Genomic DNA, 22,967 nt, shown 5'->3' with positions numbered 1-22,967 from the left:
TTACCTTCTTCAGGTTTCAAAAGTTGATATCCAGTAGGTGTATAACCAACTAGAATCACACGTCGTTTTTCAAATCGATATTTAGGCCCCGTCTTTCGTTGTACTTTAATATATACTAAACACCCAAATCGTCTAAGTTGATTTCTATCATAATGATGATGCGATGCAAACTTGCTCATGGGTGTAATCACGTCGTTAGATTTATGTAAAGTCCTATTATAAGTATATACAGCCGCATTTGAAGCTAAATCCCACATATTTTCCGGAAATTTCACATCGTACATATATGATCTTACTTTCTTTTGAATGGTTTGATTGAATCGTTCTGCGACACCATTGTGTTCCGGAGTATCAGGATCAGAAAATTGCTGTTCAGCTTCTAATTTGTTTAAGACTTTTGTTGTATAACCCCCAGTAAATTCAGTTCCTTGATCAGATCGTAAATAACAATTTTTTGCATCTCGTCCTAACAAGTTTCGTGCACTTCGTACAAATGCTTCAAAACAGTAACCAGTGTCGCTTTTATTTTTCATGGGATAAGCCATAGCAAGTCTCGAAAAGTCGTCAATAAACACTGAAATAAATCTGTAACCCTTAGGATGAGTAGGAGGATTTATGGGTCCCATTGTGTCTGAGTGAATAATTTGTAAAGGTTCAATCGCTCGCCTACGTGTCGTATTGAAATGCAGTTTGTTAATTTTTGATATCATTTAAACTTCACAATCTAAAATCGTTTCGTGAAAGATTGCTTCTTGTAATTTTTTATTTTCAGGAAATTTCTTCTGCAAACTTTTGAGATAGCCTAAGGATGCGTGTCCCAATCTAGAATGACAAAGCATTGCTTTGTTATTTTTGTAGAATTTATTATATTTCTCACCAAACGGCGATTCGTTATCTTGTATCTCAATAATTGGCAATTCGTCTATATCGTTAAATTTCCTATTCCAAATCGTAGTATCAAAGTTTGAATGTTCAGAAATTATTTTCTTTTCTACCTTAGAATTTAGCGCTTCCTCGCAAAGCCTTTCTTCACTCTCGTTCAACACATCGTTTTCTGCCGTTTTTAGTTTTGTAGTCTTTTCAGATACTGTTTTACTATTTTCTAGCCCCTCGTTCACTAAATTATTTATAGAATTCTCATTGTTTGACATTAAACTTTATCGCATCGTTACACTTTGTGTTTTATACCTCGTCTCGTTTACAATTTCGTTATTATCTTTTCTCAAATATGCTACAATTCGTTCATTAGATATTTTCATATTCTTTTTCCTTTCATTTAATTTACTGTTATTAATGTCCAGTTCAATAATCCAATTAGATTTATTGTACACACCCGATATAAACGACTTGGTAGCAACTGGATCAAAAATATCTATCTTTTTGTTATCTAAGTAAATACTCAACCCCATTTCAGCAAATTTTCTTAACGACAGTAAGTTATCAGAGAAAGCCTTTGCACAAATTACACTATCTACTTTAATGGTCTGACCGTTATTAAGAGTTATTTCAATTAGGCCCTCTCCATCCGTTTTTAAGTCTGCTGAAGAGTTTTTGTTAGCGCATTTAATAACTCCACAGTTTCTTTCATTAAACGTTTTAAAAATTATTTTTGAATTCATTACATGTTCCGTCGCGCTGAAATCCGCCAAAAATTAAGCAACTAATTGACTTTTATCAATATCACTTTCAAATTCGTTTAGCTTTTCGTTCGTATGATTATTTAAATCGCATGCATAACTGTCGTTTGATATAAACATTGAATCAGTCAAAAGTACTTTACCTTTTGTTGTCTTCGTGTCACCTGCTTTTGTATTTTTGAATTGTCTGGGCTGGCTTGAACCTTTATTAAAGTTCTTAAATTGACCTCAACCTCGTTTATTACTGAATTTTGACCCCTCTGATTCGAAATTCCCTGTGTTGTCATTGTTCCTCCGCTTCAGAAGCTGTCAATTATCGTTGCGACGATTGAATAATTTTGCTTGAGAGTTTCATCTCATGAAACCTCGGCCACGGCCGAATGATATGTTGCGCTCTTTATTTCGTCGTGCAATTCGTTGTGGGCATTTGCTGGCTTTGTGCGTTGTAAACTGATTACATTCGTAACACTTTCAGAGACCAGTCCCCTAATACGGAAAATCACTACTGGGATGTCCATAGTCATCACATTCAAAACATCGATCTTTAGGATCTCGTTTGGCTGTAAACGCTGCTCTTGTTTCTCCATTAATTTGATTTTTATTCGCTTCGGCCTGCATAAGAAACATTTTCAGTTTCTCATAACTAAGACCTTTGCCAGTTGTGTTTTTAGTTACAAACTCTATAGCTTGTACCTCAGGAGCTGTAGCCATAATTGCGTTATAGAATGCATCTCGTTCTTCTTCCTCCGAAAGAGTTTCGGTACCAGGAAGATTTTTCTATCTGCGAACAATTTCTTCAAATTTCTTCAAGATTCAAATTATGTACTTTGTCCAGGGTTTCTGTTGGATCTTTTAAATAAATAACTTTTGAATGATAATATTGAACAAGTCGATTAATAAGAATGTCTCTTACTTTAAATTTATTTTTTTCAGTCGTTGTCTCGTCAAAAGTTTTGGTTAATTTTACCTTCGGGTCAATCACATATAGTAAATCATTCGACATTAATTCTGACGAAAAATAGTCATAAAAATATTCATATTTCGTTTGCTGTGTCAGTTTATAGTCACGTCGTGTTCCTGAATCTTTATTTATGACCACAAATTTATCAGTCATATCGTTAGCAATGGAGCTGGTCATAGTGTTGTGGTTTCTGGTCAATTTTGCTACCTCCTGTCGCACCAGTTCAGAAATTGTACTGTTCTGACCATCGTTCAACACTTCGTTATCAATATCAACTTTTTCGCCGTTCGATGAATTTTTAATTAAATCATCAAACCTTTTAGTTAGATTATTTAAGTTTTCCTGGGTTCGTTTCAATTCATTTACATGTTCTTTTTGAGAATTTTCTAATTTCTTTATAGAATTAACGATACCGTCCAAAATTTGGTTTTGGTGTATCGTATTGTTATTCGTAGCAGTACAAAACTGCTTCAGCACTTCGCTTAGTTTGTCATTGTTTGCCTTGCCCACAACTTCTGACACGTCGTCTTTTTGAGTAACAGTACTGGCAATATTTTCTGTAATTGAACAATTTGAGTTGATATATTTAAATGAAAAATCCTACTTCTTAATGTCGGTGATAAAAGGTTATTTTTTACCAAACGAGTCAACTGAAGTCGTTTCAATTCGTTTGTTTCGTTCCGTCGTTCCATCGTTCTGTCAATCACTCGTTTCTTTGTTATCGCTTCGTTCATATCTTCGTCATCACTCTTCAGCAGCGCGTCTTGATCGAGTATATCAATGTCTTCTGGTTGGATTCTAGTTTTTTTGGCATTACAGACCTTTTTCCTGTTTTCTCGACATTATTCGTTAGCTCGTTTAATAATTTCCACTCTTCATCTAAAAGTGTTAGTTTATCTATAAAATATTTCCGGAAATGAATTTAATAATTTTATGGATACCAAAAACTGTGCCTCTAACACGGTTGATCGAACGACAAATATGGTTCGAACAACAAGACGAGCCAGTATATATGTATCTGAACATCAAGATTATACATATGAAAGCTCTAGTCCTCTCAATAACAGTTTAATGCACAGCAGTCACAATCATTGAGATGACCCAACACAATATCATGAACCAAGTAATTTTAATATTGGTTTTAGAATATATAAATAAAATTTTATTTATTTTTATAGATCCAAACACACCTGCTTTATATTCAGATCCAGATTGAGTTTTTAAAACCGCATTGCCTTCGGAAATCGTTATCGTTATCTCTTCGTCGGGATGATTTTATTTAAATTTGAAACAGCTTTCAAATTTATTTACCAAATTCTTAAAAATTTAATCCGTCGTCTCTGGTTTTATTTCTATAAGATAAAATAAAATTTTAATGTAGTTGTATCTGATCAGTTTATTTTTAGAATTTTAAGTACTTAAAGTACTTAAGCAGATACTATAGCAATACATTGGTACAGCAAAGGCATTGTTCAAGCAAGTTAAGAGCTCGCATTCAACATTTCGTTGGGTCGACCCATAAATTTGAATTGTGTAAACACATAAAATTTGAGAAACAAAGTTTTCTTCTTTTGTACGTACGTTTTATTTTTTTTTATATTTATAAAATACTAAAATACAACTTAAAACTTTCATGTTTATTGCTCAACAACAAAAATTTGTTTCATAAATTTCCCTTTTCCGGGTGTCACAAATTGTAGGATTATGATATTTGGACATGTTGCATACAGATGTTGACTAATAGACTCAACCTCAGGTATAGAACTTCAAATTCTTGCAATTTACAATTCGTTTGTATATGTATTAGGGTGCTCCGTTTGAAACGAAGATTTTTTTTTTTTCGTTCCCCATCAAAAATCTTGTTCTACATGTAAAAATAAAAATTCAGTGAAATTTTGAGCTCTTAAGGGGTTAGGGGTAGTCAGAATTTTCAAAAAATCGATTTTTTTTTTTTTGCATTTTCTTAAAGTATAATATTTTAAAAATATTGTGTGAAAATTTGAAGTGAATCCGACAAATTCTTTTCGAGTTATTTAACAATGACCAAAGGACGCTCGGGTGCTACGTGGCATTCGAGAGCAGGTAGCTAGAAACAGCTGCAAGCAACCGACCTTTCGGGTTTCATTGTCATGAATATCTCCCCATTTTAATGTATTTATAATTATATATATATATATATATATATATATATATATATATATATATATATATATATATATCCTTCTACATATATTCACAATTTGTAGGTAGTACAAGAACTGAAAAATAATTTTTGGTTGCCAGTATACCTGTAGTCGTTGCACTGATCAGTCGATAGTTTTGTGATAAATTATTTCTCAAGTGAATTAAATTATTAACCATGGGACGTGATTCTAGAAAGGTTTCAAGAGAACTTCGGAGTTCTGAAAAAATTAATAAGTCGCGTTCAGTCAAAAGAAAGAATGTTTTTAATCCGAAAACAGCCGAACGTGATGAAAGTATTCAGAGTACATCTTCTAAAAAATTAAAACAAAACACTGAAGATGATGTACCTGAAGACAGCAGTACTGAATTTCGAATAATAAATTTTATTCAGGTATTCACTGCAATTTCTGCTCTTATAAAATGTAAAAAATGTGATGGAAATGTAGTGTTTCAAACAGCAAGTACACGTGGGCTGGGATTCAAAATTGTAGTTGCATGTAATAACTGTGGAAATGAATATATTCCTTCCTGTTCTTTCGTTGGGCATTCTTATGAAATAAACAGACGTTTCATTTTTGTAATGAGAATACTAGGAATAGGATACGAAGGATTGTGCAAGTTTTGCGGCCTGATGGACATGCCGTCTTTTTTAGATAAATCTACGCATACAATTTTACTGAAACAGATTTTGAATTGTAGTAAAGCCGTCGCAGAAACCTTCATGACGAAAGCTGTGAATGAAGAAAAGCAAGCAATGCCAACAACTGAAAATGAAGATATAAATCATCTAACTGTATCGGGAGATGGAACCTGGCAAAAACGGGGATATACATCGTCATTTGGAGTTTCTTCTATAATTGGCTATTTTACTGGAAAGATTCTTGACATAAACATTAAAAGTGCATATTGTAAGCTATGTGAGTATTGGAAAAAAAAAACAAATACTGTTGAGTTCGAGGAATGGTATCAATCGCATGAAGATGTGTGTTCTGCTAATCATCAAGGGTCTTCTGGGAAAATGGAGGTGGATGCGATGGTCGAAATGTTTTCGTATTCTGAAACTAAATATGGAGTTAAGTATGCCAACTATATTGGTGATGGTGACTCCAAGACCTATTCAGGAATTATAAAATCAGATCCTTACGAAAATACAACTGTAAATAAAAAGGAATGTATAGGGCATGTCCAAAAGCGGATGGGGAGTCGATTACGTACGCTGAAGAGTAAACAAAAAGGTCTTGGTGGTCGAGGTAAGCTCACAGGAAAATTAATAGACAAACTAACTGTGTACTATGGTTTAGCAATACGCCGGCATTGTGATTCTATTGAAAATATGAAATCTGCTATAATGGCAACCTTTTATCACTACGGCTCGAGTGATGAAAAACCGAATCATGATATGTGTCCAAAAGGCGAAGAATCTTGGTGCTCTTACCAGCGCGCTGAAGCAAGAGGAGAGCTTGATACCTTTTCTCACGATTATTCTCCTTTACCTTCTGATGTTTTAAAAGCTATCAAGCCTATATACGAAGATCTTAGTAATGAAAATTTACTTTCAAGATGTGTAGGTGGATTCAATCAGAATAATAATGAAAGCTTTAACCAACTAGTATGGAAAATATGCCCAAAAACGGTAAATACTAGTTTTACCATCGTACAAATAGCTGCATACGTTGCTATGTGTATATTTAATGAGGGTATAAATTCATTATTAGTCTTGATGAATACACTAGGACTTAATTGTGGGCCTAATTCTCATCGGTATGCAGAAAGAATGGATGCTGCACGTATCAAAGTAGCAGATAAGCGCGCTAATGATAACACCCGAGAAGGTCGATTGCAACGTAGGCACCAGCAAATCGATATTTTGGAAGCTGCTATGTCGGCTGAAGAGCTATTATATGGTCCAGGAATAGATGACTCAGTGTAAGTTATTAAATAATTCTTATAATTCGACATAAATCCATAGCAAAACTTTAAATGCGTTTTTCTCAAAACTATGTTTTCTGAACTGGTGATCACTGTAACTTAAAAACTGCTCGGTAGATTTCAATAAAATTTATTGTACTTTTGAAATACATTAAAAACTCGTGCCTGATCGAAGGATTTTTTTTTTTTTTCAAAATTTCGATTTTTTTTTAACAATAAACTGTCGGTTTTTTTCTCGAAAATTTGAAAAAAATTTCCTGAGGCCGCCATTTTGTTAATTTCGAAAAAAAAAAAAAAAGCTTCGATCAGGCACAAGATTATCTATTAATAAAACTAATTTTTCTTGTCCGATTGATTTTAGATGAATCTCCAAGGACTTATGATGATCACCGCAAAGGACTTCGGGAGGAACGGGCTCTACAAAAACAGCGATAACTTTTTGAATTATTAATTTTTTTTTTTGAAATTTTCGTGAAGTCAAATCGAAACGTGTTCTAATAAAGCTATGTTTTTATTTTTGTCAAATAAAGTAATTAACTACAAAAAAAAAATTATTGAAAATCATCATTTTTTCATACCCCTGAGTACCCCTAACCCCTTAATAACAATTTTAAGAAATGGAACAACGTCGTTGAAGTTTTCCCATGCTAAAAGCATGTAAATTTTGATTCTTTTCTTTTTATCGTATAAAACTCAGCCCCATATTCACGCATCTTATCAGTTCAAAGTTTTCTTGGAAGAGAATTGTATGCTCTTTGAAAAAGCCTGTATGTGCTTAGCAGTACCTTCAACTACAGCCCTCGTGGAAGCCTTGAAAGTCTAATTTCCTACGAAATTAGTGGTTTTTTGTTGTTAACTTGTAAACGGTTCACTTTTGGGAAAAAAAGTACATGACATTTTTTGTAGAAAATTTAGTCTTCTACAAAAAAGTTTTCATAAGTAAAATCTCTAAAATCAATATTTAAAAAGATATATGAACTTTAACTAAGTAAAATTTGAAATTTTAGCTAAATGTCAAGATTAACGGTTTTATAATTCAAAACCATTACATAAACCATGTTTTTTTGAACATAATCCAACTGTTAGGTCCCAAGGACATCGAAAATTCGAACGAGATTCTTCAAACCTGTGTTTTAATCATTCAATTTTTCAAAAGAATCGCAAATGAGGTTGATACTTTAGAACAATTTCGATGAATAATTACGGGCATTTTATATTTTGAATAAATATATATTAATTGATTCTTACCATAAGTTAATAACTGAATATATTGTATAGTATTGAACATTGACATTTAGTTAAAATTTCGAATTTTACTTAGTTAAAGTTCATATATCTTTTTAAATATTGATTTTAGAGATTTTACTTATGAAAACTTTTTTGTAGAAGACTAAATTTCCTACAAAAAATGTCATGTACTTTTTTTCCCAAAAGTAAACCGTTTACAAGTTAACAACAAAAAACCACTAATTTCGTAGGAAATTAGACTTTCAAGGCTTCCACGAGGGCTGTAGTTGAAGGTGCTGCTAAGCACATACAGGCTTTTTCAGAGAGCATACAATTCTCTTCCAAGAAAACTTTGAACCGATAAGATGCGTGAATATGGGGTTGAGTTTTATTCGATCAAAAGAAAAGAATCAAAATTTACATGCTTTTAGCATGGGAAAACTTCAACGACGTTGTTCCAGTTCTTAAAATTGTTATTAAGAGCTCAAAATTTCACTGAAGTTTTATTTTTACATGTAGAACAAGATTTTTGATGGGGAACGAAAAAAAAAAAATCTTCGTTTCAAACGGAGCACCCTAATATGTATGCAATATATATACGCATACCTAATATCATGCTGCCTGTTATAAAATAGTATGTCCCCGGGTAAAAATAAAGCAATCTACGGTAGATTTATAGAAGATCTACCACAGATCTTTCGCTTGCAGATCTGCAAAAGATCTACCGAAAGTCTGTTTGAGGAGACAAAATTCGAAAAAACAAAAAAAACATCAGAGACTTCTGAGAGATCTCTTGCAGATCGGTGATGGAAATGTGATAAATCTTCGGTTCATTTGCTATTGATATATTTGTGATAGATCTCTGGTGAACTAGAAGAAGACTGATTAGTTAGCTTGGTGTTTCATTCATAATCTTAGGACACTCGTAAATTTTTAATAGATAATTTAATACATAATTTAATAGATAATTTAATATGAACTTTAATTTTCCTAAAGAATTAGATATTTAAAAAAAATTTTAACTTACATGGCTAGGAAAAAATTGAGAGTTGTAATGCCTTATCAATTTTCATAAATTTTTATTTGGGTTGATTAATATATAAAGTCAAAACAGGAAAGAGATAAATGAACTTTAGAGAATAATAAAATTAATGAACACTATTGAAGAGAAATCGTATTTGTTTTAAATGAAAAAAAAGTAGATAAATAGGTAAAATTATGAATTGAGCATTAATAATATTTATCATGGCGGTAAGATTGTTTACTCTGGCTTTGACCACTACGGTGAACAGAGTAATGGGAACGGCTTCGTGATCTTTCGCGTGGACGGTAACGTACGAGACTTCTTGAGCGGGAACGGTGTCGTGAAAGATTTCTTGAGCGGGAACGGTGTCGAGAAAGACTTCTTGAGCAGGAACGATCATCAGTGGAACGATGATCATATAATGAACTTCTTGAATTGCTGTTCGGACGTGAAGTATTACCATGATGTAATTTTCGGTACGAGTAATTGGGAGACAAAAGCGAAGAGTTACATCTGGCTTCCATAGCATTGGAAGCACTGATTGGCTTCGATGATGGAACCACGGAAGAGTGGCGAAACGGTGAGCTTGTTGATAAATTCTTTGAACGATTATTTTTGTTTGCGGCATTTGAATCTTGATTGAACCGCCTGAGTGAAGTAAACATTTGAGTTACAATCCGTTCGAATTTTTCACAGGACAATTTTGGTTTTGCATGCGACCTCACATAATCTAGAAAATAAACGCATTCTTAATAAGGTGTTTAAATCGTGGTAATTCGAATAAATATAGTCAATTCGAGCTTCTAGTAAAATTTGGGATATAGAAGCATTTATTCTACTTTCATCAAAAATTCAACCATCACGTTTTTGGGCAAAAAACTAGCTGCTACAACAATTTTATATAGAATTCACTACCAACACAACAGCAATGATTTTTGTAGAGTATAAAAAAGACCTAAGGAATTTTGAAGATTTCACCACAAATACATATTTGAAGTCGTAATTTTGCAGGCACATAGCTGTTGAAGAGAGATCTAGCTTTCAAGACAACTCAGTATAAATTTCATTGCCTAGACAAGAAAAATAGAATCGGTAGAGCATAAAAAGAGTGTAAGGAATTTTTATAATTCGAAAATTTTGAAGATTTCGAACACAAAAAAATTTTTGAATTCATAATTTAGCAGGAACACAGTCGTTGAACAGAAAACTAGCTTTTGGGACAATATTGTACACAAGTCGCTGGGTGAACAGCGAAATTAAAATCTATAGACGATTAAAATAGTCTAAAACCATTTTTTAGATTTAAAATTTTGAAGATATTATCTAAAATAAATTTTTAAAGTCATAACTTAGCAGAAACACAGTCGTTGGGCAGAAAACTAGCTTTTGGGACAATTTTGTACACAAGTCACTGAGTAAACAACAAAATTAAAATCTCTAGAACATAAAAATAATCTAAAACCACTTTTGAAATTGAAAATTTTTAAGATTTCGCCCAAAATAAATTTTTGAACTTATAATTTAGCAGGAATATAGTCGTTGGGCAGAAAACTAGCTTTTGGGAACATTTTGTATGCAAGTAAATGAGTGAACAGCGAAATTAGATCTATAGAAGATTAAAATAGTATAAAACCATTTTTGAAATTGAAAATTTTGAAGATATTATCTCAAATAAGTTTTTAAAGTCATAATTTAGCAGGAACACAGACGGTGGGCAGAAAACTAGCTTTTGGGACAATTTTGTACTCAAGTCACTGAGTGAACAGCAAAATTAAAATCTTTAGAACATAAAAATAGTCTAAAACCATTTTTAAAATTGAAAATTTTAAAAATTTCAACACAAATAAATTTTTGACGTCATAATTTCGCAGGAACACATTCGTTGGACAGAAAACTAGCTTTTGGGAACATTTGGTATACAAGTAACTGAGTGAACAGCAAAATTGAAATCTATAGAAGATAAAAATAGTCTAAAACCATTTTTGAAATTGAAAATTTTGGAGATTTCAACACAAATAAATTTTTGAATTCACCATTTAGCAGGAACACAGTCGTTGGGCAGAAAACTAGATTTAGGGACAATTTTGAACGCATGTCAGTGAGTGAACAACAAAATTGAAATCTATAGAACATAAGAATAATTTTGAACCATTTTTGAAATTAAAAATTTTGAAGATATTATCCCAAATAAACTTTTGAAGTCATAATTTAGCAGAAATAAAGTCATTGGTCAGAAAACAAGCTCTTGGGACAATATTGTACACAAGTCGGTGGGTGAACAGAAAAAATTAAAATCTATAGAACATGAGAATAATTTTGAACCATTTTTAAAATTGAAAATTTTGAAGATATTATCCCAAGTAAACTTTTGAAGTCATTATTTAGCAGGAACAAAGTCGTTTGACGGAAAACTAGCTTTTGAGAACATTTTGTATACAAGTAACTGAGTAAACAGCGAAATTAAAATCTATAGACAATTAAAATAGTCTAGAACCATTTTGTAAATTAAAAATTTTGAAGATATTATCTAAAATAAATTATTAAAGTCATAACTTAGCAGAAACACAGTCGTTGGGCAGAAAACTAGCTTTTGGGACAATTTTGTCCACTAGTCACTGAGTGAACAGCAAAATTAAAATCTACAGAAGATAAAAATAGTCTCAAACCATTTTTAAAATTGAAAATTTTAACGATTTCAACACAAATAAATTTTTGAATTCATAATTTAGCTGGAACACAATCTTTGGGCAGAAAACTAGCTGTTGGGAACATTTGGTATACAAGTAACTGAGTGAACAGCAAAATTGAAATCTACAGAAGATAAAAATAGTCAAAAACCATTTTTAAAATCAAAAATTTTGAAGATATTATCTCAAATAAGTTTTAAAAGTCATAATTTAGCAAAAACTCAGACGGTGGGCAGAAAACTAGCTTTTGGGACAATTTTGTACACAAGTCACTGAGTGAACAACAAAATTAGAATCTCTAAAACATAAAAATAATCTAAAACTATTTTTGAAATTGATAATTTTGAAGATATTATCTCAAATAAGTTTTTAAAGTCATAACTTTGCAGAAACACAGTCGTTGGGCAGAAAACTAGCTTTTGGGACAATTTTGTACACAAGTCACTGAGTAAACAACAAATTGAAAATTTCTAGAACATATAAATAATTTAAAACCACTTTTGAAATTGAAAATTTTTAAGATTTCACCCAAAATAAATTTTTGAACTTATAATTTAGCAGGAACACAGTTGTTGGGCAGAGAAGTAGCTTTTGGGAACATTTTGTATGCAAGTAACTGAGTGAACAGCAAAATTAGAATCTCTAGAACATAAAAATAATCTAAAACCATTTTTGAAATTGAAAATTTTGAAGTTATTATCTCAAATAAGTTTTTAAAGTCATAAATTAGCAGGAACATAGTCGTTGGGCAGGAAACTAGCTTTTGGGACAATTTTATACACAAGTCACCGACTGAACAACAAAATTAAAATCTCTAGAACATAAAAATAGTTAAAAAACATTTTTAAAATTGAAAATCTTGAAGATTTCACCCTAAGTAACTGGGCAGAGAATTAGCTTTTGAGACAATTTTGTACGAAATCCATTGTGTTGACAATAAAAGTGAGTTTTATAGAGCATGAAAATAGTTTAAGAAATTTATAGAATAGAAAATTCTGAAGATTACACTACAAATCAAATTTCGAAGTCAGAATGGTGCAAGCACACAGTCGTTTTGTAGGGAACTTGCTTTTGAGACAGTTTTGTGTAAAATTCACTAAGTGAACAACAAAACTAAAATCTGTAGAGCAAGAAAATCATTAATGAAATCAACAGAATTAAACATTTTCAAAAATTCATTAAAAGTCAATTCTACGATTTTACGATTCCATATTTACCATAGACCGATTGATAAACATCTAAAGGTAATGGTTTCCATCCGTTTCCACCGGTTCTGCTCATTGTCTTTCATAGTTCTTCGCCAATGATGTACTTGAATAAACGTCGTGCTGTTTCAGGAGAATCCTCTTTGAATTTAGTTTTCACGTACTTTAAATTCACACTGTTAATGAAAACGCCAGAATTTTCCCCAAGCTGTTCCTAAGTGAAGAGGTTAGATTCAATTATTTTTCAGATAAAATTGATACACTTTACAGTCTAATAAATTTTAATGATTAAATCATAGGATGAAGTTTAACATTTTGACCAACTTTTTTATCTGATGCAACGTTCCATGGAGGCAGATCGTCCTTGTCATCAGTTTTATTATTAATTATTCTTTTAACAGGATCTTTGTTTGACGATTCTTTAGGTTGTGGATTCAATTTTATTCCAGTACTTGGTGACGGAGAAATAATGACTTGTTCTTGTGTCGGATGAGAACGATACGGAGACAAATTTTCAGGGCTAGGAGAATTGTAAGTAATAAGATGAGAATCAGCAGCTTTCTTGGGTTGTTTCAGAGGTCCTTGGTTGTTCGGTAAAATTTTTCTTGAGTGTTGAGAACTAGATTGTTTACGATATCCACTGGAACAATCTTTAGGCTTGAGCACTAATGTCGGATCTAGACTGCGAGAGTATCGATTAAAATCCAAGTCATGATGTTCAGCTTGGTCTGAGACATCTTTGATCTTAGTCGAATGGAATTCAGAAGGCTGAAAAATACTTCCGGAAGACTTTGCAGTTGAAATCGTAGACTGAAGAGACTGAGACGGTGGCTTCAAATGGTCTGTTTTCTGTGTACCAAATTGGCTTATTTTTTCCCGGAAAAAATCCATTAACTCTATACTTATCTCGTAGCCTCTTGTAAAATCTTTGGACAAAATAAATTTAGTATAAAAAAAAGGTTTGAGACATCGATTAAAAATATTAGTACTTTTCGGTTAATTAAGGAAATTTTGAATTGCATTTAATTATGTCAATATTGTGAGAAAACCAATACGAAAATTAAAATAAAACAATACGTAGTTAAGAATATTTTACAGTAAAAAACGATAGAATAAAAGATAAGAAAACTAATCAGAATATTTTTTTAATCTATTAAAAAATGTACCTTTTTGAGAAGCTTTACAAGTACTGCAAACAAATTTTTTTTCAATCCGTTTATCATACTCAATATTAGCCTTTACGATTGTGACTCTAGATCCAGTGCGAGGATCGACTATTTTCTCCTCCTGAGTTGGTGAATACCCACGATCCGAAAGATCACCGTCAGAACTTGAGGACTCTGCAACCTTTGATGATGGAAAAATATCACCAAGGATATTTTTCACGCCGTCTATAGAGCTTTTTCCCTCAGCATTGTTTACTGGAGTTTTCTTCTTCTTTGCGCCGTTCTCTTTCTCTTTCCCCGCCTTGTTGTTGTCTTGTAGATTTTGTGGTAACTTAACATTACCATTAGTATCAACCTCCAAAGATTCTAGCCATTCTTTATCTTCTAATAATAAGACATACGTAAAAAACGAGTGAAAAGTTATGACAGAGAAAAATTAATAAATAAATTATAGTAAACGGAATTTTGAAAATGAAATCTACGAACGCTATGTGATTTGGAAAGTAAAAAAAAAAGAACACAATAAAAAAACATAAATAGAAAATAAGTCTAAGCAATTATTTTTAAGTATTATTCAAAACAAAAAATTATAAAAAAAAATAATTTTTCAATTATCTGCCTTACATTGGTCGGAAAAAAAATAATCACGCGTTGATAATTAATTAACTTACCGCTTGTGCGTAGGATTTGTAATGCATAAAACTTATTTTTACATTTGGCCGATGCGTCACCAGATTTGTTGAATTTAATGCTATCATATTTTAAAATATCACGTTCGCACGATTGAGACCATAAGACAAGAGCCCAGAGTTGCATTATTTCACGATACGATTAAAGAAAGTTTTGATAAATCAATAAACCAATATTGACAAATATATTTTTAATAAACTCGTTCGAGGTTAGATGTGAATAAACAACGTTACCATGGATAATAGTAATTAACGTTACGGCAACGGTAACCAAATAACAAACAATTGACTAAATAAATAGATAAATAAAATCCCATTAAGCAACGACAAAAAGACAAAAAATAAATAAATAAAAGTAACCAACAAAGTTACGAATTAAAGAAAAAAAAAATTAAGATGCCCAAGAGAGTGAAATCATTCGAGGAATACTCCAGATCATACCAATACAAAATATTGCGGATGATAAGGGAAGAAGAATGCGAAAATAGTAGAAATAGAGAAGATCAGTCAGATGCGGAAACGAGCACAAGAGAGGACTCGGAAAATAGCGAAACAACAGGTACAAACTATGACATAAATAATAAAATACTTTAATAATTGAAATTCGTGAGTACAGGAAACGAATCTTGCGCGTGGAGTTCATCGAGTGACTCGGAATGGGCAGAACCAAGTGATGCAGAGTTCCAGGAGATTGAAAATCGAGGTAAAAAATTAATCCATCCATTTTCGAAAATATTTGAAGAAATATTGAAACTTAGTGGAGCCAAAGCTCTACAGTCGTTTGTGATGAAAAAACAGACGGGTGGTCACGGTACTTGGTAATGTCAGAAGAGTTTTTGGAGGCAAACTATTTTTTTTTAATAGAATAATTTAAAAAGTTTTAAGGGCCTCGGTAGGGGTGGAGCATTAAATACGTTCGTAATGAAAAAATATCTGGCTGGTCGGGGTACTTGGTAATTTTGGGAGAGCTTTTGTAACCAAACTATATTTCTGATAAAATAATTAAAAAAAAATCTAGGGCCTCGGAGGAGGTAAAGCATTAAATTTAAAATCTTAATAAAGAAAAACATGCGGGTGGTCAGGATACTTAAAAATTTTTAGAGAGCATTTATAAATGAACTATTTTTCCGATAAAAATAATTTATTAAATTTTGAGGATCTCGGTGGAGGTGGAACATAAAATTCGTTCGTGATAAAAAAGCAGACAGGTGGTCAGGGTACTTGGTAATTTTGGGAGAGCTTTTGTAACCAAACTATTTTTCTGATAAAATAATTTAAAATATTTTGAGGGCCTCGCCGGAGGTGGAGCATTATTAAATTTAGTCGTGATAAAAAAATCAGACAGGTGGTCAGAGTGCTTGATAATTTTGGGAGAGCTTCTGAAAGCAAACTTTTTCTTTTAACATAATCATTTAAAAAGTTTCAAGAGCATCAGTGAAGGTGGAGCATTAAATTCGGACGTGATAAAATACAGATAAGTGGTCAGGGTACTTAGTAATATTTGGAGAGCTTTTATAACTAAACTATTTTTCTAATAAAATTTTTCGAGAAATTTTGAAAAGTCGGAATATACCAAATTTTTCAAAAGTTCCGTCATGAGGACCAATGCAATAGTTAGATTTCTATGAAATCTAATAAAAAGACAGGTGATCAGAGTACTTGGTGATAGTTGGAGAGCTTTAATAACCAAATCAACGTAATAAAAAAAACAGACAGGTAATCATTGTTAAGTCATTGTAGGAGAGCTTTTGAAAGTAAACTATTTTTTTCAATAGAATCATTTTAAGAGTTTCAAGGGCCCCGGTGGAGGTGAAGCATTAAATTCGGCCGTGATAAAAAAAAACAGACAGATGTTCGAGGTAATTGGTAATTTTTGGAGAGCTTTTGTAACAAAACTATTGCTCTGATAAAATAATTCAAAAAATTCTGAGGGTCTCGGAGAAGCTGAAGCACTAAATCCGGTAGAGGTAAAAAAAAAGACAAGTGCCCGGGAAAAAATGATCAGACCTGACCATGCATGTTCATGTATGATCAGGCCTGAAATTATACCTGATAATGCCTGTTCATGTATGATCAGGCCTAAAATTAAACATGATCATGCCGGTCCATGCCTGAAGCGTCAAATACGCTCAGGCCTGTTCATGTCTGAAGGGTTCATGCCTAGGCATGGACAGGCATGAACAGGCCTGAGCATATTTAATGCTTCAAACATGAAAATGCATGCACAGGCCTGATCAGACATGAGCGTATTTAACCCTTCAGGCATGGACAGGCCTGATCAGATATGAATAGGTATGGACAGGCCTGATCAGACATAAACAGGCATGAGCGTATTTAACCCTTCAGACACGAACAGACATGGACAGGTATGATCAGGCCTGAGCGTACTTAACGCTTCAGACATGAACAGGGATGAACAGATATGGACAGGCATGGGCAGGTATGATCAGGCCTGAGCGTATTTAACGCTTCAGACATGAACAGACGTGGACAGGCATGACCATGTCTAATTACCGGCCTGATCATACATGAACAGGCATGAGCAGGTCTAATTTCAGGCCTGATAATACATGAACAGGCATGGTCAGGTCTGATGATTTTTTTCCGGGATAGATCTGATCAGACTTGCATATTCAGAGATGTAATAAAAATTTTTTATTTGACAAAAAAAATTTTTTTGGTCATCACAAAATGTGCAAAACTATTTTCATCATTACGTTTAAATAATTTTGAAATAAAAAAATTTATTACATTTCCTAAGGAAAATTTTGGTCTGCTCTGCTCCTGCGTAATATTAAAATCAATACTTATTTTATTATTTAAATAAATGTGATGTTATAATAAGATTAGGTTAAATAAATAAATTAAGACGATCCAAAAATATAAAATCAATTTTTATATTATATCTATGATAAACTTATTTGATACGTTATATGATTCATAAAATTTTTGACACATAAGATAGCAGCACAGCAGGCGAGAACTTCAAGGCGCACGGATATCACCAAAGTTAAGCAGCATTGAGCGTGGTTAGTAGTTGGATGGGTGACTGCTGGTGTTACAGCCGTACAATTATATATAATCATTTTTTTTTTTATTTTAATTCATTATAGAGAATTTCGTATGACTCTATCAAGTACTATATCAATAAAATTAAGCAAAATAATTAATTAAAAGTAACAATGAGCTTTCAGACCTGACCATGTATGATCAGGCCTGATCAGGCCTGAAGACTCATGCCTGTTCATGTCTGATCAGGTCTGATCATTTTTTCCCGGTCGGTCAGGTATTTAGTAATTTTTGGAGAGCTTTTATAACTCAGCTATTTTTTTTCTTATACAATTGATTAAGAAATTTTGAGGACCTTGTCGAAGGAAAATCGTTCAATTCGGCTGTGATAAAAGAACAGACGGTTAGTCGCGGTATTTGGTAATTTCGGAAGAGCTTTCATAACCGAATGATTTTTCTGATAAAGTAATTTGAATAGTTTGAAAGGCTTTGGTGGAGATGGAGCATTGAATACGTTTGTGGCGAAACAACATGCGGGTAGCAGGGTACTTGGTAATTTTCGGAGAGCTTTCATAACCAAACTATTTTTCTGATAAAATTTTTCAAGAAATGTTGAAGGTTTCGGTGACGGTGAAGCATTAAATTCGGTTGTGATAAAAAATAGGCAGGTGTTCTTCGGGGTAATTGGTAATTTCAGGAGAGCTTCTGTAACCAAACTATTTCTCTGATAAAATTTTTCGAGAAATGTTGAAGGTTTCGGTGACTGAAGCATAAAATTCGGTCGCGATAAAAAAACAGACTGGTGGTTACGGTATTTTTTAATTTTAAGAGAGCTTTCGTGACCTAGCTAATGTATCGATAAAGTATTCTATGATCCTTCGAGAAAGGTTGAGGAGATCGAGCTTTAAAAATATTCGGTCAGCACTGATTATTATTTTCGCTAGAAACTTTGGTGGTTAGATTCAGTTGCATTATCAATTCAATGACGTAAATACTGAAACAAATTTTGAGTACTTTAGTAGAGGTTGTACTTCACTTTAGTGGAGTTAAATATCTAAATTTTGTGCCGGTGCGTGTGCTTACGTTATTTGGTGATTTTAGAAGAGCTTTTTTATACAAACCTCCAAGTTTAGTTAATATTATTTCAAATTTCGAGAGCATTGTAGGTGATGGAGCTATCAAATTATTCGTATTTTAAGTACTTACGATTGGTTTTAGTATTTATTATTTTCGGAGAGCAGCTTTATTACATCCTTACAATGCTTAATAAATTCGAGAAGTAACTTTTATTTTCTGATCAATTCCTAATTTCAAAACTTCATTTTGCAACAGTTTTTCGACGAGAAAATAGAATTTATCAGTTCTTGTCTAAAATTTTTAAACATTGCTTGCCTCGTTCTTGTTTCTGTTTCAATTACATCTTGAGTTAGAACACTGTTTTATAGAATTTAGGTCAGTTCATGTTTATACTGCTCATTATCCGGTTTACTCTTACGATCTTTGTAAAATTTTTTTCTTTAATAATCACGACTGATATTTTCTTTTCTATTTTCATTTATAGATTCAACTATTCCTGATCTATTTTCTGACAGTTACAATGCAGAAGACATCTTGGAGCTGTTGAATGGAAGAATATCACCTTCTTTAGAAGAAAATCATTCAAATTCTGAAGACGATGATTGGATTTCTATTTCTAGTCATGAGACACTGTTTTCCTGTTATTCTTCCCAAGCTTCTGATAGTGGACGAAGCATATCTTCTGAGGAAAGCTTATCGTCTGAAGAAAGTGATTCTAATGATAATATTTCTGAAAAACCTCTTTATCCTGGAGCACCTCTTTCTTTTCACGAAAGTTCACTTGCTATTCTTCTTTTTACTTTGCGTCATAAAGTTTCTGATGCTCTTTTGTCAGATTTATTATCACTTATAAGTGCCCATTGCATTGAGCCCAACCATTGTTTAAAAACTAAGTATAAATTCAAAAAATACTTTGATCGTTTGAGAATCAATTATGATCGTCATTTTTTCTGTCCCCAGTGTCACTTTTCGTTGCCATCTGAGTATGGTAGATGCCCTAATTGCGAACACGTTACTACTAAAGATTCTAGTGCTCCTTATTTTATCACTATGTCTATCCTTGCTCAGTTATCAGCAATGTTTTCACGCAGCGGATTTTATGATTTATTGAAATATCGTTTTACTAGAACCAAATTAAACATTAGAAATAAAGAAGATATTTATGATGGCAATGTCTACAGTTCGTTTATGAATATTAATCAACTTCTCTCTAAATGTGCGAATATTTCATTTACATGGAATACAGATGGCGTTTCTCCATTCAAGTCTTCGAAATTCAATATATGGCCTTTCTTTCTGAGGATTAACGAGTTACCATTTTTGGAACGAATAAAACCTGAAAATACTATATTTGCAGGTTTATGGTTCGGTTATGAAAAACCTGATGCTAACAAATTCATGTCTGCATTCTATAATGAGCTCAAAATCTTGTACGAAGGCTTTCATTTTAACGTTCCGGGTTTAAATCTTCCACTGCTTGTACAAGGCTTCATTATGTGCGGTACTCTAGATTTGCCTGCAAAAGCACAATTTCTAAACATGTCTCCACATATGGCTCGTTACGGATGTCAAAAATGTAAAGTTGAAAGTGAAAAGGTCAACCACGTTCAATCGTATCGTTACAAGATACCATTAAAGAACCGAACTACCGAAGAAACTATCAAATACGCGAAAAGTGCGATAAATTCAAATAAACCAGTGAAGGGGGTAAAAGGTCCTACGTTTTTATCCAAAATTTGCTATGACTTTATTAGAACCACTGCAGTTGATTCCATGCATTGTGTTGACTTAGGCGTCTGCAACAAATTGTTTTCATTGTTATTTGACAAACAATTTGCGACCCATAGAGCTTCGATGTATCGATACGTTGACGAGATCAATTCAAGAATTCGATCTATTCGGCCGCCGTGTAATGTACTCAGACTCCCACGATCAATATCTGATATAAAGTATTGGAAAGCACATGAGTTCCGAGCTTTCCTTTTATATTACTCCTTGCCGCTTCTCCATGATTTGATGGATAAAACTTACTTTGATCATTTAAAGTTTTTTGTCTCGGCCGTTTCTCTGTTGCATCAAGAAAGTATTTCTGATCAGATGATTACATTGGCATCGCGATTACTCTCTGAATTCGTAGGAAGATTTGAAGATTTATACGGTCTTAATCATATGACTTGCAATCTTCACCATCTGCTCCATTTACCCAATGTTGTTCGAGATTTAGGACCACTTTGGGTGACATCATGTTATCCATTCGAAGGTTTAAATGGTCTGTTAAAAAAACTTATTCATGGAACCCGGTATGTTCAGCTTCAAATCTCTTCTGCTGTAACAATATTCATTAACATAACTCAAGAAAAATTCAAAACCTTCTTTCCTGGCTCTCAGATAGTTTCATTCTGTGAAAGATTAGAGCTGAGTGGAAAGAATAGGCGTAAATTAAAAAAAATATCTGCTAATACAGTGGACTCTCGATAACTCGAACCTCAAGGGAAGTGATAAAAACTTCGAGTTAACGAGTTTTCGACTTAACAAGATGTTCGAAATTTGCAAGAAGATTAGACTAAAAATTAAGAAAAAAATTGATTTCTGTTATATGAAGCATATTTATTTTAAAAAATTATCAATTATTGAGGAAAAAAATATTACATAAATTCTGTTATTTTTTTCTGAAGTAAAGAATTCTCAGATTTTTTATCAATTAATTTTTCAAGTTTAAAAAGTGAATCGAATACATGATCCTCAATGTCAATACATCTTTCGACATAGGATCGTAGTGTGTCAACTGCTTCTCTAGCTTGTTTAGTTGTAATTGCTGGTTCAGAATTAGATAAATCAGCGTCATCGAGGTCATCTGGATTAACAGTATCATTCTGATTTACAATGTCAATTATTTCAGCATCAGTCAGCGTTCCAGTGGTCGCTAGATCATCATCACAAGTCACGTAATCTTCGAACTGAACTTCTATGTTTTGAAGTTGATTCCAATCTGCTTGTAATTCATCTAAATTAGCATCTTCAAGAACTTCTTTAAGAACATCTTCAGGAGTAGACGTATTAAGTGGCATCGAAAATCCGCAACTGTTAAAGCAATTCGATATTGTTCTTGCAGATACACTCCTCCACGCTTTATCTGCCATCCTCATTGCCTGCAGTACAGTAATAGGTGAATTTGAATGTTGTTCCATATCACCTATAAGTTTTCTTACAACTTCCTTTCTATAATAGGATTTGAAATTTTTAATTATTCCTTGATCTAGGGGCTGTAGTTTAGATGTCGTATTCGGCGGCAGAAATTTAACTTTTATGGCTTTTAATGGTGGAATTACGTTGTGAGCTGTACAGTTATCAATGAAAAGCAATATGTTACGTTTATCCTTAATCATTTTTTTGTCAATTTTCAGTAGCCATTCCTTGAATATTTCAGATGTCATCCAGGCTTTCGTGTTAGCTTCATAGTCCAATGGCAAAGATTTACAGCCAGAAAAACAACGTGGTTTTTTAGATTTCCCAATAACTAACGGTTTCAATTTTTCTGATCCTGTCATATTTGTTGCTAGCAATATTGTCAATCGCTCTTTGCTATGTTTTCCACCATAGCATTTCTCATTCTTAAAAATCAGTGTTTTGTCAGGTAGACACTTGAAGAAAAGGCCGGTCTCATCAGCATTAAATATATCTTTTGGCTCGTAATCCTTTAATAACCGTTTCAATTCAATTAACCATTCGTCACATACCTGATTGTTCACACTCACACTTTCACCGCAAATTTTTTTAAAAACAAGATTGTGACGTTTTTTAAAATTTACCAACCAGCCATTATTAGCACGAAAAGAATTGTGTCCAAGCAGTTTCGAATATTCTTCAGCCTTCTCGCGTAAAACACGACCAGATACACTTATGTTTTTGTCGCGGCACTGCTTAAACCAGGTCAGTAGACCTTCTTCAAAGTCAGGAAATTCAGCCACTCGTCTTCTTTTGTATGATATGTTTCCACTTTTCTCGTACCTTAATAAAATTTCAGCTTCATTTTTAATTATGGTTGATAAAGTACTAGCAGGTATCCCGTATTGAGCTGCTACGTCTTTTTTCTTCATCCCAGTTTTTACCGTGTTAATAACATCGAACTTTTCTTGTAAAGTTAAAGTTGTTAATTTTCGTTTAGCACTCAT

General features: G+C 32.8%; 4 protein-coding genes across 6 annotated transcripts; 2 read left to right on the top strand and 2 right to left on the bottom strand.

Moving 5' to 3' along the window:
- Positions 1–4,838: 4,838 nt before the first annotated feature.
- Positions 4,839–7,296, top strand: LOC130674393 (uncharacterized). 3 transcript variants are annotated; one of them, XR_008991038.1, is made up of 3 exons: positions 4,839–6,415; positions 6,516–6,708; positions 7,073–7,296. XR_008991038.1 is itself a non-coding variant. In XM_057479709.1 (2 exons), the coding sequence occupies exons 1-2, from the start codon at positions 4,958–4,960 to the stop codon at positions 7,074–7,076; spliced, it is 1,755 nt and encodes a 584-aa protein (XP_057335692.1). In that variant the 5' UTR covers positions 4,839–4,957; the 3' UTR covers positions 7,077–7,296. The 3 variants fall into 3 exon arrangements, 1 of the variants encoding a protein (XP_057335692.1); XR_008991039.1 differs by having other exon boundaries at positions 6,498–6,708; XM_057479709.1 differs by having other exon boundaries at positions 4,839–6,708.
- Positions 7,297–9,019: 1,723 nt separating this feature from the next.
- Positions 9,020–15,081, bottom strand: LOC130674781 (uncharacterized). The gene is made up of 5 exons (XM_057480196.1): positions 14,692–15,081; positions 14,021–14,404; positions 13,179–13,780; positions 12,867–13,068; positions 9,020–9,692 (listed from the first exon to the last, which is right to left on the bottom strand). The coding sequence occupies exons 1-4, from the start codon at positions 14,834–14,836 to the stop codon at positions 12,937–12,939; spliced, it is 1,263 nt and encodes a 420-aa protein (XP_057336179.1). The 5' UTR covers positions 14,837–15,081; the 3' UTR covers positions 9,020–9,692; positions 12,867–12,936.
- LOC130674780 (uncharacterized) lies at positions 14,531–21,525 on the top strand. The gene is made up of 3 exons (XM_057480195.1): positions 14,531–15,268; positions 15,326–15,412; positions 19,280–21,525. The coding sequence occupies exons 1-3, from the start codon at positions 15,106–15,108 to the stop codon at positions 21,271–21,273; spliced, it is 2,244 nt and encodes a 747-aa protein (XP_057336178.1). The 5' UTR covers positions 14,531–15,105; the 3' UTR covers positions 21,274–21,525.
- Positions 21,308–22,967, bottom strand: LOC130674187 (tigger transposable element-derived protein 6-like). Its single transcript, XM_057479457.1, has 3 exons — positions 22,605–22,967; positions 21,531–22,490; positions 21,308–21,358 (listed from the first exon to the last, which is right to left on the bottom strand). The coding sequence occupies exons 1-3, from the start codon at positions 22,965–22,967 to the stop codon at positions 21,308–21,310; spliced, it is 1,374 nt and encodes a 457-aa protein (XP_057335440.1).

This window comes from Microplitis mediator, chromosome 9, assembly GCF_029852145.1.
Source record: "Microplitis mediator isolate UGA2020A chromosome 9, iyMicMedi2.1, whole genome shotgun sequence".
NCBI lineage: Eukaryota > Metazoa > Arthropoda > Insecta > Hymenoptera > Braconidae > Microplitis > Microplitis mediator.
This window is presented reverse-complemented; position numbering and strand designations above follow the sequence as displayed.

Bases quoted from the DNA above. Each gene is read 5' to 3' on its own strand.
- LOC130674393 (XM_057479709.1), top strand. From the start codon at position 4,958: ATGGGACGTGATTCTAGAAAGGTTTCAAGAGAACTTCGGAGTTCTGAA.
- LOC130674781 (XM_057480196.1), bottom strand. From the start codon at position 14,836: ATGCAACTCTGGGCTCTTGTCTTATGGTCTCAATCGTGCGAACGTGAT. The intron at 14,405-14,691 runs GTAAGTTAATTA...TCTTATTATTAG, and splicing joins ACAAATCCTACGCACAAGCG to AAGATAAAGAATGGCTAGAA. The intron at 13,069-13,178 runs GTTGGTCAAAAT...CTCTTCACTTAG, and splicing joins ACGTTGCATCAGATAAAAAA to GAACAGCTTGGGGAAAATTC.
- LOC130674780 (XM_057480195.1), top strand. From the start codon at position 15,106: ATGCCCAAGAGAGTGAAATCATTCGAGGAATACTCCAGATCATACCAA. The intron at 15,269-15,325 runs GTACAAACTATG...TCGTGAGTACAG, and splicing joins GGAAAATAGCGAAACAACAG to GAAACGAATCTTGCGCGTGG. The intron at 15,413-19,279 runs GTAAAAAATTAA...TTTCATTTATAG, and splicing joins CCAGGAGATTGAAAATCGAG to ATTCAACTATTCCTGATCTA.
- LOC130674187 (XM_057479457.1), bottom strand. From the start codon at position 22,967: ATGAGTGCTAAACGAAAATTAACAACTTTAACTTTACAAGAAAAGTTC. The intron at 22,491-22,604 runs GTAAATTTTAAA...CGGTTATTAAAG, and splicing joins GTGCTAATAATGGCTGGTTG to GATTACGAGCCAAAAGATAT. The intron at 21,359-21,530 runs GTATTCGATTCA...CTTAATTTTTAG, and splicing joins GTATTGACATTGAGGATCAT to TCTAATCTTCTTGCAAATTT.